Source organism: Balaenoptera ricei, chromosome 3, assembly GCF_028023285.1.
Source record: "Balaenoptera ricei isolate mBalRic1 chromosome 3, mBalRic1.hap2, whole genome shotgun sequence".
Taxonomy (NCBI): domain Eukaryota; kingdom Metazoa; phylum Chordata; class Mammalia; order Artiodactyla; family Balaenopteridae; genus Balaenoptera; species Balaenoptera ricei.
The window spans coordinates 57,653,049-57,669,296 of NC_082641.1; the positions used below are offsets into that span (position 1 = coordinate 57,653,049).

The window sequence follows — 16,248 nt, forward strand, 5'->3', positions numbered from 1 at the left end:
TTTAGCACTTCCCAACATGAAAGAACTTTATGAATGTGTTTTAGTTGTTCTTTTGGCAAGAATATATTAAATTTTTCTTTTTTTCAAAATGTGAAATCCCACTAGTCAACCATCAAAGCATGTTTAATAAAACTGCTTGTTCAAAAAAGGAAAATAAAATCACTTTAAGTTGATCTTCAGCCTTCTTGGGGATTTCAGAAATGCCATGCAGTACTTGGGCTTAAGAGAATGCTGGAATGGTGGGGAGAGAACTTGAATTGAGTTCTTGCTGTGTCTTTGCTGGGATCTATGCACGTTCTGTTTGATTTAATCTCATTAACTGCTGCATGAAGTCCTTTTTATTGTCTCTGTTTTATAAATGGAAAAAGTAAAGCTGAGAGAGATCAGGAACTTCTCTAACACCACATAACTAGGAAATGAAGCATGGGTTCAAACCTGGATCTTACTAATTCCAAAATCTTTGCTCAATTCATCATACTCTGGCAGATTAACAAAACAGTAAGCCATGTTGAAACATTTTACTGTTAATAATAAAATAAACACTAGTATTTAAAATTGGACTGTTTAGAAACTAATGTTTTAAAAAGAAATTATAAATGGATTTTAGGCAACCTTAACCTGAAACAATCGGGAATTTTGAACAGCAAGAAGCAGTCATTAGGTAATTGCACATATTCTGAAGTGGCATTATAGTCTTTCTCAATTGGCATTTGTTTACTATTTAGTTTTAGGAAACTAATCTTACTAATGGATTTTATAAGTAAAATAATTGTATAGGAAAAACTGAAGTTGTATTAAGGTCTCTTTTTTTGTTTAGTAAAAATGTCAGAATACTGTTTTGTTCTGTTTTTAGAATGGAGAAGGTCCTAATTTTAATTTTGTTAATATTCTTTTATGAATTGGTTTTATTAATCTTTAATAAAAATTTTCACATTGTTATCACAGAGGTTTTAGTTATATAGAAATTTCTTCATAACTCCACCCTTTGTTTCTATTTTCTTTAGCACAATCTCCTTCCTTTCAAAAAAGTGCTCTGTTTTCCTCTTGCTACCTATCTAAAGAATATTTTGCCCATATCACTTTCAACTTCAGGTAAAAAAATGATAGTTTCATTTAGTTGTCATTTGATGTTTAGTAGGTAGGGAATGATAAAACTTTTATTTTTTTGCTTATTTTAAAATTTATTTTGGTATGCCTTTTAAAAACTTCCTATTAAGTCTAAAAAATGTCAGATTATTTTGCCCTTTGAAGAATGTTAGTGATGTTGAAAAGAGACATTCTGCTGTGTGGTAATTATTATTAAGTCTTCACTTGGTCAGAATATAATTATTATTATTATTTTTTTTTTAAAGATTTATTTATTTGATTGATTGATTGATTGATTGATTGCTATGTTGGGTCTTCGTTTCTGTGCTAGGGCTTTCTCTAGTTGCGGCAAGCGGGGGCCACTCTTCATCACGGTGCACGGGCCTCTCACTATCGTGGCCTCTCTTGTTGCGGAGCACAGGCTCCAGACGCGCAAGCTCAGTAATTGTGGCGCACGGGCTTAGTCGCTCCGTGGCATGTGGGATCTTCCCAGACCAGGGCTCGAACCCGTGTCCCCTGCATTAGCAGGCAGATTCTCAACCACTGCGCCACCAGGGAAGCCCAGAATATAATTATTGATAAAACTGATGAATACATTACGATGATTCTCCTGTTTTGTAACACTGGCCCTAAGTGAAATTGTGAAATAGGCATTTTGTCTTAAATTTTCTTCCACCGCTTTTTACAGTGCATGTATCCCTTAACATTGTCTACACTGGTACCATTTTCACGTTTTAGAAATGGCCAGGTTGTCAGATTATTCCCTGCTCTCCTTTGTCCCTTTCAGAATCTTAATTCATTAATCACTCCATCTCAGCTAAACCAGTCTAAGAAAATAATTCCTATCAGTTAGTAACTGATATGTTAAACCTTTCAGTGTTGTTATATGTTTAAGAAGCATGCTTAAAGTTTGGTACAGAAGTATTTTCAGTTGCTTCTTCAAATAAACATATATATAAATTATATATGATAAAGTATATGTATATAAAATTTAATATAAATAGCTCATATCTTCCTTCCCTTCGACAAGTGCTAGTAGAGACCATTTCTTCTCTACCCATGGGTTAATTGAGCACTTGTGCTCTGTAAAACCCCTGTAAAATTATCTTTTGAAAAATATTAGGCTGGTTTTTTATATTATCTCCAATACTGATTTAGTCTATCTTACTTCCTATGACAGTTTTAAGTTTTATCACTAGTCAGGCACTTTGCTGAGGAACACATGTACCCAGCACTTTGACATCACTTTGACACCCTGTCAAACCTCTTTAGACTTTTACTGACTGTTAGCATTTCCTTCTGCTCCTCTGAAAATCAGGAATAATTCTGGCTTTATATATTTTTGGACCTTAAATTTTACTCATACATATTTTAAGTTTCTTATTCTCATAATTATTTTCCTCACTTAATACAAAGTTTGAGCTCATGCTCTTATTCCATGTATTATTAAATTTTTCTAGTTTTGAGTAATTAAAATAATATTAACCTGAAATAAGAACTATTTGGCTATGTAGATTTATATTTTAGTTTTAGAATTTTTCTGTTGCTTCTAGTTTTCAGTTTCTTTCTTCTTCTTCCGCTGACCTTAGTGAACAGAATAGGAACTCTGCTTTTCTCTCCCAGACTGATTTGTCTGGGGGTGTGATAATTGGTTCTTTACTTGAAACCAGGTCCGATTTTGGGTCTAGAAAACCCATTACCAGACTTTTCCACCAACCCTCTCTGCTATCCTGCTGTAACGACATCACCAGCGAGCACGATAAGTTTCCTTTTGCTTCATGGTTGTAGAGTCAGTGGATTTCCTTTACTGATGAACTTGTTAAAATTACTGACTCCAGTGGAGCTCAGAAGGCATTCCAGAGATTGCATTGTAAAGCTGAAAATACCTTTGGGTTCCCTGGTGCTTTGGATGAGAGATTTTTTCCAACAGCTGCATCTCTGAAGATCACAGTGACCTTTGCCATAATATTAAATGTTCTGAAAAGCTACTGACAGAAGAAGCTAGCAGTGCTGCTGGTTTTTCTTCTGCATCATCATCATTGCTTCTGGATCCTAGATTAGTCTGTGCCTTTATTCAGATGAAGGGTGGTATGGGAAACATGCTTTATCTGTTCCCCTTAGGTAGTGTCAGAGAGCAGATGTAGGTTAGCTCTTTTTTGCCTGTGTTTTATACTTTACAAGTCACTTCATGTTCTTGAAATACTGCATCTAGTGGACATTTATTTGAAGTGAGCACCACCACCACCACAAAACACAGTTAAGATACTTAAACCTGTGAACAGTTGTAGTCATCTCCCTCAGAGGCTTCTAGAAGCAGTATCTAATTGGCATATGGAGATAGATTTGTTTATAATTTATAAATTTATTACTATAATTAATAGATTCATTTATAAACAGTGATATTAATGAGCATTGTTATTACTTTTTCTCAAAAAGCAAATTCTGATTATTTGAAGAAGGTGAACTTAACACTTCTACCAGGCTTAGATTGAGTCAATCTAAATGCCATTTGGACAGGCCACTTGATTAGTAATGAAGCTTCAGGTGTAAATGTCTCTACCATGTTAAGCCCCCTCACAAGCTTGAAATAACTTGAGTATTGGTCAGTGCTGGTTTCATTGATAATGAACTATCGTTAAAGTAAATATGTCGTAGCACAGGGAAGTGTAACAGTCTTCAGGTTAGTGCACATTTCTTCCAATGTGCAACTTAAAGTAGGGGCACAGCATGAAAGAACTGGTGCTGACTGGAAGAAGGCAGCAGCCTTAGAATCTAAACTTGATTTCTTATCAGGTTTTTACTGTTTTCTTCACGCAACCTGAATGGTGCTTGCATCTTTTATCTCTTCATATGATCTGCTTTCTAGATGATTCCATACCCCCATGCATTTGCTTTCACTCTGGTGTGACTACCTTTTACTTTAGTTCTCTTCCTACCACCTCCATGCTCCTTCTTTTCACTCCTCCATTGCTGACCAAGGGTCCTCAGCTTTACTGTTTGTTTCCCCATGTACATACTTAGGCCCATTCTTATATTTTTAACTTTGCACATATGTAAACTTATAGAACTTACTGAAACATATTTCTTCACACCCATATTATATTCTTCAATCTGAATTATAGACTCATCTTTTAGAATGGACCAAAAGAATTGGAGGATCATTTTAATTAATTTAAAGATCATTTAAATGTATTTGCTTCTACACTCTTGCTTTGATTATGTTAATACATGTGTGACTTTCGATGACATACACTTGAATTTCACTCATTAATTTCTACCATGCTGAGAGTTTTTTTGTTTTTTTTTTTTAATTTTTGGCTGCGTTGGGTATTTATTGCCGCGCGCGGGCTTTCTCTAGTTGCGGCGAGCGGGGGCTACTCTTCGTTGCAGTGCGCGGGCTTCTCATTGTGGTGGCTTCTCTTGTTGCGGAGCATGGGCCCTAGGCGCGTGGGCTTCAGTAGTTGTGGCACGCGGGCTCAGTAGTTGTGACTCGCAGGCCTTGTTGCACCGTGGCATGTAGGTTCTTCCTGGACCAGGGCTTGAACCCGTGTCCCCTGTATTGGCAGGCGGATTCCTAACCACTGCACCACCAGGGAAGTCCCTGGAGAGTTATTTTTAATTAGGAATACTGAGGTTAGTATTTCTGGTTTTTAAAATTGCAACATTTGCAAGTAGTGTTGAAAAACATTGAACACTAAATTTATGTAGGATTTACAAAGTCAATATATGATTTTCTATATTTACCAAAAATTAATTATAGTGATTTGTGGAAATTTTTTTTGTAAACTATAAAGATATGTTTGATTGTCACTAAAAAATGGCACAGTGTGTTTCAACTTAACAGTGAGATTACAAGTTTAATTAAGGTAAATGTTTTTATTTAGAGTTCATGTTATTATTTTGAAGATGTTGCTTCAAAGGATTGGTCTTGCAAATAACTGTAAAGTAGTATTGGCAATAAACTAAAGACCTTAGGCCTTAAACTGGTTTATTTTCACCAGCTTACTTATTAGATTTAATTTTTATATGTATAAATAATTGAAACAGAAATACAATTTATATTATGTCAGTTTTATTGAAAAGTTAGTTTTTTTTTTCAGGAATATTATTGGTAGCTTCGAAAAAAGCATGTTTGATACATTCCTAGCATTCCACAAATAGCTATAATTACATTTTAAAGAAAAAGAACTTCTGAAAAATGAGCTTTGAATCCTAATAGTTTCTCTGTAATAGATTGTTTTTATCTAGGGATTGGTACATACTAATGATTTTCTTCAAATTCTTTTTCCACCCACCAGCCAGGCCCACAACTCCTCTTTCTGTAGGCACCATTGTCCCACCTCCAAGGCCTGCTTCCAGACCAAAGCTTACTTCAGGAAAACTCAGTGGGATTAATGAAATAGTATGTACTCAGGTGTTTTTTTTTTTTTAAATTTTAACTGTTTTGATTTAATATGCAAATGATATTTCTCTATATGTCCCTTTACTCTTTACTGCTAAATGCTTGGAATTTTCTACTCAAGTCTTCAAAGTACAAAAAAGTTTTCCCTGCTGATACTTCCTTCACGTCCCCATATTATCTCAGTGATCATACCTGTGGAGCAAGACCGTTGTTCAGGAGGAGAGAGGTTTCCTGAGAAAGTTAGCACATTATAAAAATACAATTCAGTACCCATTGTTTCATAATTAAGAAGCAATTTTCATATAATTTTGCTTAAAGTCAAATATTAAGGAAAAAATGGTGGCCTGTTCTTAGACCTGGAAGTATACTTACTGCCAGGGGAGCCCTGGTGGGCATCTAGTCCAGCTTTCTTTATTTTATACATAAGCAATCTGGAGTTCACATCACTTAATTGACTTGTAAAAGTACACATTGCTTAAAAAAAGAAAAAGGCATTGGTCTTCTAAAGTTGTCAGATAATGAAAGAAAATATATGGGTTCTATTCAGAGTCAGGCTCTCCCAAACCAGTCTTCTTTCCTTCAGTCTGTTCTGGTTTACTTTCATCTTTGACTTGCCAGTTTAATTGCCAGAATTAAACTGCTAAATGTCAAGCTTGATCTTTTTCCCCGATACACATCTACAGTGGTACACCCATAATCCACGTGGTTGATTATTTTAGGTGACTCTACAAGACTCTTCATAAAGTTGACTCAACAACCTGTATTACCATACTAGCTGTCCAGTTTTCTCCTCTTTGCAACCTAGGTTCCAGCCACTTGAAACTTTCCACTGTTCCCCAAACACATCATGCTCTTTTATGTATCCATGTCTCTATTGTGCTCCCTCTTGTCTGAAATGCCCCTCAGTTTTCTATGTAGGAAACTGCTCTCTTTAAGACCCTGCTACATATCACCACCTAGGTGAAGCCCTCTTTGATGGTTACTCCTCCCCTCCACCCCACAGTGGACTTAATCATTCTCTGTCATTCTCTTCCTTATACCCATACACCTGCTCATGTTTCTTTTAGTGCATAGATCACATTGTATATAAAGTTGACCCACAGTCAATTCTCCGTATCTATGGGTTCCTCATCCACGGATTAAAAATATTGCGGGGGGGGGGGCATCCAGAAAGTTCCAAAGAGCAAAACTTGAATTTGCCACACACTAGCAACTGTTTACATAGCATTTGCATTGCATGAGCAACTTTTTACATAGAATTTACATTGTATTAGGTATTGTAAGTAATCTAGAGATGATTTAAAGTGTAAGGGATGACTGTACTTTTTGTGTGTGTGCTTCCTTCACTCGACTATGCTTTAGCCAATTTCATATCCTTAATACTTGGCTAATGCCTTAACACTTTACATAATGCCTGTCGCCTCATGTCCTGTACCACCTCCATCTGTATATTTCCACAGCCACATTTTACACCTTGCTGTGTTTTTTCAACCTGCTGTCCATAATAATGAGTCATCCAAAAGCCATTCTCTGGAACTAATACTTTAAAAATAATTAATTGGGGGCACAAGGGTTTACTAAGTGTAAAATATTTTAGGCAGTATAATCTAATTTTTATAAAAGTGTATATCTATAAATTTATATTCATGCGATGTAGAGTTGAATAATTTTAGTGTATGAATGCTTATAGGGTTTTGTTGGTTGTTTTTCGCCTTCTGTTTCTCATGTTCCTCAAATAGCTGGGGACAGAAACAGTGTCTAATTCACTGCTTTGTATCTAGTACCCATGACCTGACACATAGTATAGGCACTAAATAAATACTGCATTTAATTATAACTTTTATAAGCAGGAAAAGGTTGTCTTTAATTAAGCTCAATATTCCATATTTTAAAAATGAAACACCTCAGGAAGTGTTGCTAATGTATTATTGGAACAATTAGGAATTTGGAAGGAAAAAAACCATTCACCAAAGTAAAAGATAAATGAATTGAAATCATATTTTTCATATTTGTTTTTATTTTTAACCAGAAAAGTGGGAAGAGAGTAGAATTAAGATTTTCTCAAACCTCTGAATGGGGTAAACTTTCTCAGTGAGGAAGCATTACAATGAATTATAAGGAAAATGTGCACAGATTTGTAAATGCCAAAAGTAAAGCAATAGTTAGGAAGAAAATATTTGCATCAAATAAAGAAAAGGGTTAGTGAAAGCTCAGATAATACTAAGACTCCCCAAACTAAATCAGGTGAAGCTAACAGACAACTCATAAAAGAGAAATGCCAATTTTATTTTTATCTACAGAATTAGCTAAAAGTTTTTTAAATTTTATTATTTTTCCTTCTTCTAAGGCTCATCTATTCATTGCAGGCAAGAGTGCAGAGAAATATTCTCTTATATATTTATAGGCAGTAGGGTAAAGTGAGTTACCCAAATGGGAAGCAGTTTGGCACTGTGTATGAAAAGCCTTCATAATGTTTAACAATTTAACTTCTGAGAATCTATCTTAAGCATACTTTTTGAAATACAGAAAAAGTTTTATATACAAAGATTGTCTTGACAGCATTATTTTAAAATAGCCTTTTCAGCTTTTAATATATTCTTGAAAATGATTTGACCTAGGCATCTCTGTGAGTTTTAAGAAACACAATAAATTTGGTGTAGTATTTTAAAATTAATGTTCCTGATAGCTAAAAATCTTTTCTGATAACTGGGGAATTGTTTTAGCATTTTGGTAAATGACATTTTGTTTTTAAGCCCAGGCCATTCAGCCCACCTGTAACTTCCAATACCAGCCCACCTCCTGCTGCTCCGTTAGCCCGGGCAGAAAGTTCTTCCTCTATCTCATCTTCTGCGTCACTAAGTGCTGCCAATACTCCAGTAGGTAAGTGATTAACATAAATCACATGCAAAATTTAACATCCAAAATATGATCAGGCTGAGGGTAGTGAAGAATTAAGCATTAGACATTTTGGTTTTCTGGAAACACACCTGGCATTATCAAACAAGCCACATTTTCCTTTTCTCTTTCGCATTTTATATTCTCTGAATAGAGAATTTTAACCATGATTAGCACTGTTAAGAATGCATCAAATTTATAAACTACTGACCAATATAAATAGTTGAAGGCAGAATACGATGCAGTACTTTCTACTGTGAATTGGTACTTACATTCCTAAGAAAATTTGTTTTAAAAACAACTGATTCAGTGAAAGGAAGGGGTTTTGTGCTTGCAGTGTGGTCCTGGGACCTGCAGCATCTGTCTGTATCACCTGGGAACTTACTAGAAATGCAGACCCTTTAAATCAGAAACTCTGGAGTGGGGCTAGCAGTCTTTGAGCAGGCTTTCTAGGCAATTCTGATGCATGTTGAATTTAAGAATCCGAGCCCTAATTAAGCTGATTTAATTATACCTAATTTGATTTGTCAAAACTCACGCAGAAGAAGTGGGTCTTCTGTGTGTAGCCATTGTAAAAATGGCATGAGTGGTATAGGCTAAAATGAGATAAATGATTTGATTTCTAAATGTCTGAACATGATGTTACCATCTTATTTTATATACTTTTGTGAACATACTGTTTTTCCCATCTTCTGACTTTACATAAACAATATATTCAATAAGTCTTTTTGTTTGCTGCAACAAGCAACTTATTCTTACATTTTGTTTGTATATGTGGTTTTGTGACCTTTTGTTTCCACAGAATCTGTATTTTAATCATAAAGAACATAGATGGGTCCTGTTAGAAATCAGGCAGGTCTGGGTAACCAAAATTGCTTTAGTTGTTTCCCATTATCTCCAGATTATTCAGACCGTTTTCTATTTGTGATGGAAACTTTAATTTTGATTAAGTTGGTACATATTTGTTTGTAGTTTGGGCCAGTGCTGGCAATAGGAGAACCACAAGTAGGTGACAGTGATGATACAGGCAGGCAGGATGTGATGTAATGTGGACTTTATACGACAAAGTTTCTTTAAATCTTCCTAAAAATTTCTTTCTTTTTTGTGATGTTTATTCAGCTCCCTGTTTAGATTTAAGTTTTTGATTCTTCTTGTTCTTGAAAGTATTTTCTTTTCCTGCAATATTTTGTTTTATTTAAATATGATAGAAGATGATAATTTGATTGGGACACTCTCTGAAATTGAAAAGCACTGTGAGACTTCACAAGGTATTGTATCGAAAGCAGATGTATGTGTTAACTAATGACCCTAAAGTGTATCTAAAAATACTCTGTTATCTAATTTTTCCTTTTCCAGCAATTTATGGTGTCTCAGAAATCAAGAATAACTCTAAGGTTTAACTATCTCAATTTTGTACTAATTATGTGCAGTTTCTATACGGGATCCATTGATAGCAGTGGATAAATTATAAAAACATACATTATTTTTGCATTATCTTCCTTCTCCCTCCTGCTCTTCTCCCTCAACATTAAGAAATATCAACAAATCTTACTTCTTAAGCTATCAGAAGCAGAGAAAAAGTGATTAGGAAAGAACCAGAAAGAATATGTCAGTTAAAAAAGAGAAACTATAATATAAAAACCACAAAGCAAAGGCTATCATATGAAAACCATTCCTACAGTGAGCTGAAGTTAGAGGCACAGAGGTAGGAAATAGTTGGGAGTGAGTTTTTTACTCCTGAGCTGAAAGGAATTCCACAAAAATATTCACTGATTGTTACAAAGGTAGGTACCCTTTATTTCAGCTTTATGTCTCTGCATTTTCAAAACATACACAATTGTAAATATGCAACAATTAAACCAAAATTAGAATGCATACTATCCTTATAAAGAACATCCAAGGAATTTATTATTTCCAAAAAATGAGTTATTCTAAATAATGTAGTACACATTTAGACTTTTTTAGGGACCTAAGCACATATTTCCTGTGTCAAACATTTTTTTGAAGGATGCATATACAATATGATCTTGGAAACAAAAATGGAATATACAAAAGGGGATATGCCAAAATGTTAAGTGGATTTTGAGTTTTTTTCCTAACTCTCCAATACTTTTTTCTTCTTGCCAATATTTCAGTAACAGGCTTAACAATTTACAGGGAAATTATTTCAAGAATTCTCATTTTATATGCCCAAATTGGATACTTGAAAAGAATAACTTTGTAGGTTTCTTTTTTGATTTTTAATGTCAAAGTAGTAGCAGACATTAATGTTACCCATGACTGTGTGTAGATATCCACTTGTGTAGGTTACCTAAGGGAAAAGATTAACTTCAGATTTAAGAGCATAGAATTTTCTCTAATAAAAGATTATTATAGCCTTCATCTTTCTCTGAAAATATGCTTTCCTGAATTTCTAGTGACCCTGGTATAGAATATATATATAGATCTATATATATATTTTTTTTATTTTTTTTATTTTATGGCTGCGTTGGGTCTTCGTTTCTGTGCGAGGGCTTTCTCTAGTTGTGGCAAGCGGGGGCCACTCTTCATCGCGGTGCGCGGGCCTCTCACTGTCGCGGCCTCTCTTGTTGCGGAGCACAGACTCCAGACGCTCAGGCTCAGTAATTGTGGCTCACGGGCCTAGTTGCTCCGCAGCATGTGGGATCCTCCCAGACCAGGGCTCGAACCCACGTCCCCTGCACCGGCAGGCAGACTCTCAACCACTGCGCCACCCGGGAAGCCCTAGAATATATTTTTTAAAAAATTGAACTAATTTAGATTTACAGTGAAATTTTCCCACTGCACAAACATGTATTTGCATAGTTGTAATCACATATCCTAGAAACTACTGCCTCTTGATCAAGCCCTTAGCTTTCATTTAATTATCTCTCACCTGATCCAAACTTGAATCCCTGCCAAGTCATTTTTCTTTTCAATCCAGGATTCACTCTGTGTTCAGTGATCTTACAAAATGAAAAACACAATCATGTTTCTTTTAAACATTTTCAGTGGCTTTTAGTGCCAATAGGATAAAATTAAAGGTCTTCCATATCCTGATCTGGGTTATAAACACTTCTCCAGATACATTTTCATGTCCTTTCATCGTTGCAGCCTATCACCCACAAAGTATGTTCCCGCTTTGCAGAAAAAACTACTTGTGGTTCGAAAAGGTACCATTTCTTTCATGCCTCTTTGGCAAAGTGTCTGGCATATATTGGTGGTTAGTAGATAGTAGCTGTTGTGATTTTGTGAATACATTTTATTATTGAGTTTAGTTTCATATGAAATTTTAAGTTGTCTTGTTTGGGAGAGTTTACTTTTCCCAGTGGCCTAGAAACAGCAGTTCCTGTTTCCATGTATTTTTAATCACTGAGTCATTTTTTTTTTAAACTATGAAGAACCTTCTAAATCAGAATTCTTCAAAATCTTGAACACTACAGAATCTTCCTGGCCTCTAAAGGTAACAAAAGCTCTTTCTCACTATTTGTAGGAGCCCAGGTTTAGTTGTGAGGCAAAGAAAGCTAGTACTGATTTTTGTTAGAATTAATAATACTCTAGGTATCTCAAAAGTAACTCACATCTGAAATAAAAATATCTGATGGCTATGAACATTGTGTAACATTTATGTAGCAAAAAACATACATTCAAATTTCAGAGATAAATGAATAACCTAGGTCAACGTTTTTCTTTAAATAAGAATGAGTAATCATAATTAACTACCCTATTGACTTACTTTTACAAAATTTCATCATATATTCATTAAACGAAATGCTCCACTTTCCAATTGATAACAATAATGGTAAGGCATAAATGGAGAGAGTACATTTGTAAAAAAAAAAAAAAAAAAAAAAAAAAAAAGGCAGTGCACTCTTTTAAGGGATTTGTCTGTTATGAAATAAACCAGATACTTTTAGGTTTTAAAAAACACCTGAACATACACATTAAATTTGTTTACATTTTATTATGCTTTTAAAACACTGCTCTTTCTATGATTTGACTCTAAAGGTATCTTACTGAGTTAACTTTATGTCAGGAATGTTACCTCAAAATGATGTTATTAGTCATATTTATCGAGGAAAGGTAATATGGGAATATAATACAAGCATAAGACAAAGAAGAGGTAAAGGAGAATTACAGTAATAATGAGCAGTGCATGATTACATTACACTGCTCATTTAGAAATAGCTAATGTATAGAAATACCTTAAATAGAAAAATCCAGTTTAATGACCTTACATATGTGAATTGGTAGAACCTGAAAGAATTTAGTATCTGAATGGTTTTGAAGCCATATTTTAGTAATTTTAGCTCTTCAGGTGAAGAGCTTTTTCCTTCTGACAGTCCTTAACCCAACCCTTCTTTGTCATTCTATTTAAAATTGAAGTCACTGTGACATATTTTCCTGATATTTTTTTTTTATTTGTCCAACTTGTTTTATGCTCCATTTTTTAACCAGATTTATACTTGGGGCATCTTTGAAACCAGTAATAGAGTCACTTGTGACAAGCTAATGTTTTGACTCTACTCTGTCTTGGTATTTAATAAATATCTTTCTACAGGATTTAACAAATGAATTGTGTTTATTCTAGGTGTGTCACGAGGTCCCAGTCCTGTCAGCCTTGGAAATCAGGACACCTTACCTGTGGCAGTCGCCCTTACAGAATCTGTTAATGCCTACTTTAAAGGGGCAGATCCCACCAAGTTAGTTTTTAAAAGATACGTGTATACGTGTGTGTGTGTTTCAGGGGCAGGGGGCTTGGTGGTAAATTTTAAGAGTTATATTTTGATTCTCTATTAGTTAGAGTTTTCTGTTACTTGTTTATTACCTGCTTTTTGCTATCAGTTATAGTCATTTAGAGATTGTCTTTCAAATTTAAGAAGTCACTATAATCAGTAGTGATGGCTTTTTTCTAAGTTTATGTACGTTTTTGCCCAGGCTTTATGACCACTATGACACATCTGTTGTTTGACATGTCCGTAGAACAGGATTGTGGCAGCTGACGTAGATGGGGATAGAACTCTGATTCTTGGCCTAATGTATATCTTTGGTGAAAGTGTGATGTTTGCAAGAGAGACCTAGAGTGCATGTCTATTACAGGAGACTCTTGAAGGATTGGTTTAACCTCCTTCTATTAAGAAAATGATCTTTGGGTGAATGACCACCCTTATTTTTCTTTCTTTTTTTTTTGAATTTTATTTTATTTTTTCATACAGCAGGTTCTTATTAGTTATCTATCTTATACATATTAGTGTATACATGTCAATCCCAATCTCCCAATTCATCCCACCACCACCACCCCACCCTTATTTTTCATGTATAACATTATTCATTCATTAAATATTTGAGTCCTTAATATGTGTACGACTGTTATTAGCTTGCATTGTTGTGAAAGTTTCTTAGTTTTCACTTGAGATAATGCAAGCTCTGTAGAGAAGAACTTTTGTTCACTAAAGTACCTTCAGCACATACAACAGTCTTACACATAGTAAGCACTCAAATGTTTGATGAGTTAATAATGTTACTTAGGAAAAGGAGAGGTATTGATATATGCTATGAAGAAAAATAAACCAGGGTAAGGGGATAGACAGTTACAACAGAGGGCTACTATTTTAGATAGAATGATCAGTGAAAACCTTTTTGAGGTTGTTTTTGAAAGACATTGAGGGAGGAGCAAGCCATAGGTGAGTGAAGAGCATTCCAGTAAGTGTAAGGGACTGAGGTAGAAGTATGCTTGGCATAGTCAAGAAACAGCAAAGAGAACCATGTCACTGAGTAGGAGTAAACAAGGAAGAAAGTAGTCAAAGATAAGTCCACAGAGGGAACAGATCAGGCTGGGCATTGTAGACCATGATAAGGAGTTTGGAATTTATTATGGGTGAGGTGGGAAGCAAGTAGAGGCTTTTGAGTAGAGGAGTGATGAGGTTACTTATGTTTTTGAAGTAGCACTCTGCCTGCTATATGGAGAATAAACTAGAAGAAGCCAGAGTAGATGCAGAGAGAAAGGGTTAACCACTGAAGTCCAGGTGAGAGATGATGGTGACTTGTATAAGGGTATTAGCAGAAGAGATTGTGAGTAGTAATGAGATTCTGAATGTATTTTGAAAACAGAGTTGTCAAGATTTGTTGAGGGAGTAGATTGTTAAATTTGAAGTACTTATTAAGACAATTTAGTGGGGATGTTGAGTTGATGATAGTTGAATACATGATTCTGGAGTTCAGAGATAGGTCCAGGCTAAAATATTTGGTAGTCATTAATTTGTACATGATACTTAAAGCCTGGGGCATTAGGGTGTAGAGAAGAGATCTGATGAGAACTTAAGTCCTGGCCCCCTTCAGTGTTTAAAAACAGGAGGATGAGAATCATCCAGCAATGGAGTTTGGGACAGCAAGCAACAAGAGAGGTGAGAAGAGAACCAGTAGAGCAGAGTCCCAGAAACTAAGTGAATAAACCCTTTCATGAAAGAAGGTGTGAAGCTGTATCTGATGCTATCGTCAGGTCAAGAAAAATTGATCATTAACAACATGAAGGTCATTAATGACATTCACAAGAGCAGCTCTAGTAGACTTCTTCGAGGGAGCTCAGGAGCAGGAGCTGATGCAAATACAGACAACTGTATTTGGAGAGAGCAAATGTTAGGCAATTCTTTTAGGTTATTTTGCTCTAAGTAGAAGCAGAGAAACAGGGTGGTAGCAGGAGAGAGATGGGAGAATCAGAGGAGGCCTTTATTAATTTTAGTTTTTGGGTTTTTTAAAGATGATATACATTTCAATATGCTAATGGGAAAAATCTAATATTTATGGAAAAAATTGAATCTGCAGGAAAGGGGGCAATTGCATGAGTGAAGTCCTTCAGTATGTAAGAGGAGATGTGCTTCAGTACAGTTAACCTTAGGTGCATAGGCTGATTATCTTTTGAAACAGGAGGGAACGCAGAAGGTATGCATGCCTTTAGAGTCAGGGAGATTAGGATTTTAGTAGTGAGAGTATGAGGAAGTTCTTTTCTGATTTTATTTCATCCGTAAAATTTAAAGGAAAGTCGTTGACTGCAGGTGGGGGAGGGAATTTTGCAGGTTAGAGTTAGAGGAGAAAGGAGAAGGTATGAAAAGAGCTAGGGAATGTAGTAGAATTTCCAGGTTATACTAAGGGGACCCAACTGAGAGTTTTGTCTATATCATTATACGTTTTTCTCTAGTCATGTTCGGCCATATAGATGTAGGTGAGGAGCTGGATTTAGCTAAGACTGTGTTTTGCCAAACAAGCATAGTCAAATGAGAGAGAACCAAGGGGAGGGTTTATGCAAAGGAGTATGTATATTGATGGACCATGAAGTCCCAAGATAGGGGGAAAGGAGGATATGAAGGAAGAGTGAAGATTAATGAAAAAGGTGGTAGGAACAATGGATTATGGAGGTTTTTGATGAGATTGGAGATGCAGTATTAGACAGAATGAGTTGGAGAAGTAGGAAGAGACTATCCGATGAGTGGGGAATCAGACTGGAGATGATGGAGGGGCTGAAGTATGGCCGAGGTAGGCTGGAAGGCAGGATCATTGAAGGTAAGGGGCTGAAGAACTAGGTGACCAAGGTGTTGAAAGGATTATCTGTGTGGATATTGAAATCACTAAAAATTTATGATAGGAGTAGTTGTGCAGAGACAAACTGACAGTGGGCCAGGAGCTATAATTTTCAGAAAATGAAAGGGAATGTTGAAGATGACTTGGAGGGTTGGGATAGCGAGTAGTATAATCTGATGGTGTGAGTTTCAAATGAAGCTGGTGGTTTTTCAGAAGGAAGAAGGAATATAGAGTTGTAAGAGGCAATGAGAAGCAAGGAGGACATCTACCACTGCCACCGTCAGGCCCAGTGC

The 16,248-nt window shown here is 35.6% G+C and overlaps 1 protein-coding gene across 1 annotated transcript in view; it reads left to right on the forward strand.

Moving 5' to 3' along the window:
• FCHO2 (FCH and mu domain containing endocytic adaptor 2) overlaps window positions 1–16,248 on the forward strand; it is a gene marked incomplete at its 5' end in the record, with an annotated part of 112,926 nt that overhangs the window by 76,827 nt on the left and 19,851 nt on the right. The window contains 3 exon segments of the mRNA XM_059919076.1: window positions 5,385–5,488; window positions 8,242–8,368; window positions 12,972–13,083. Coding sequence (XP_059775059.1) covers window positions 5,385–5,488; window positions 8,242–8,368; window positions 12,972–13,083 — 343 coding nt within the window.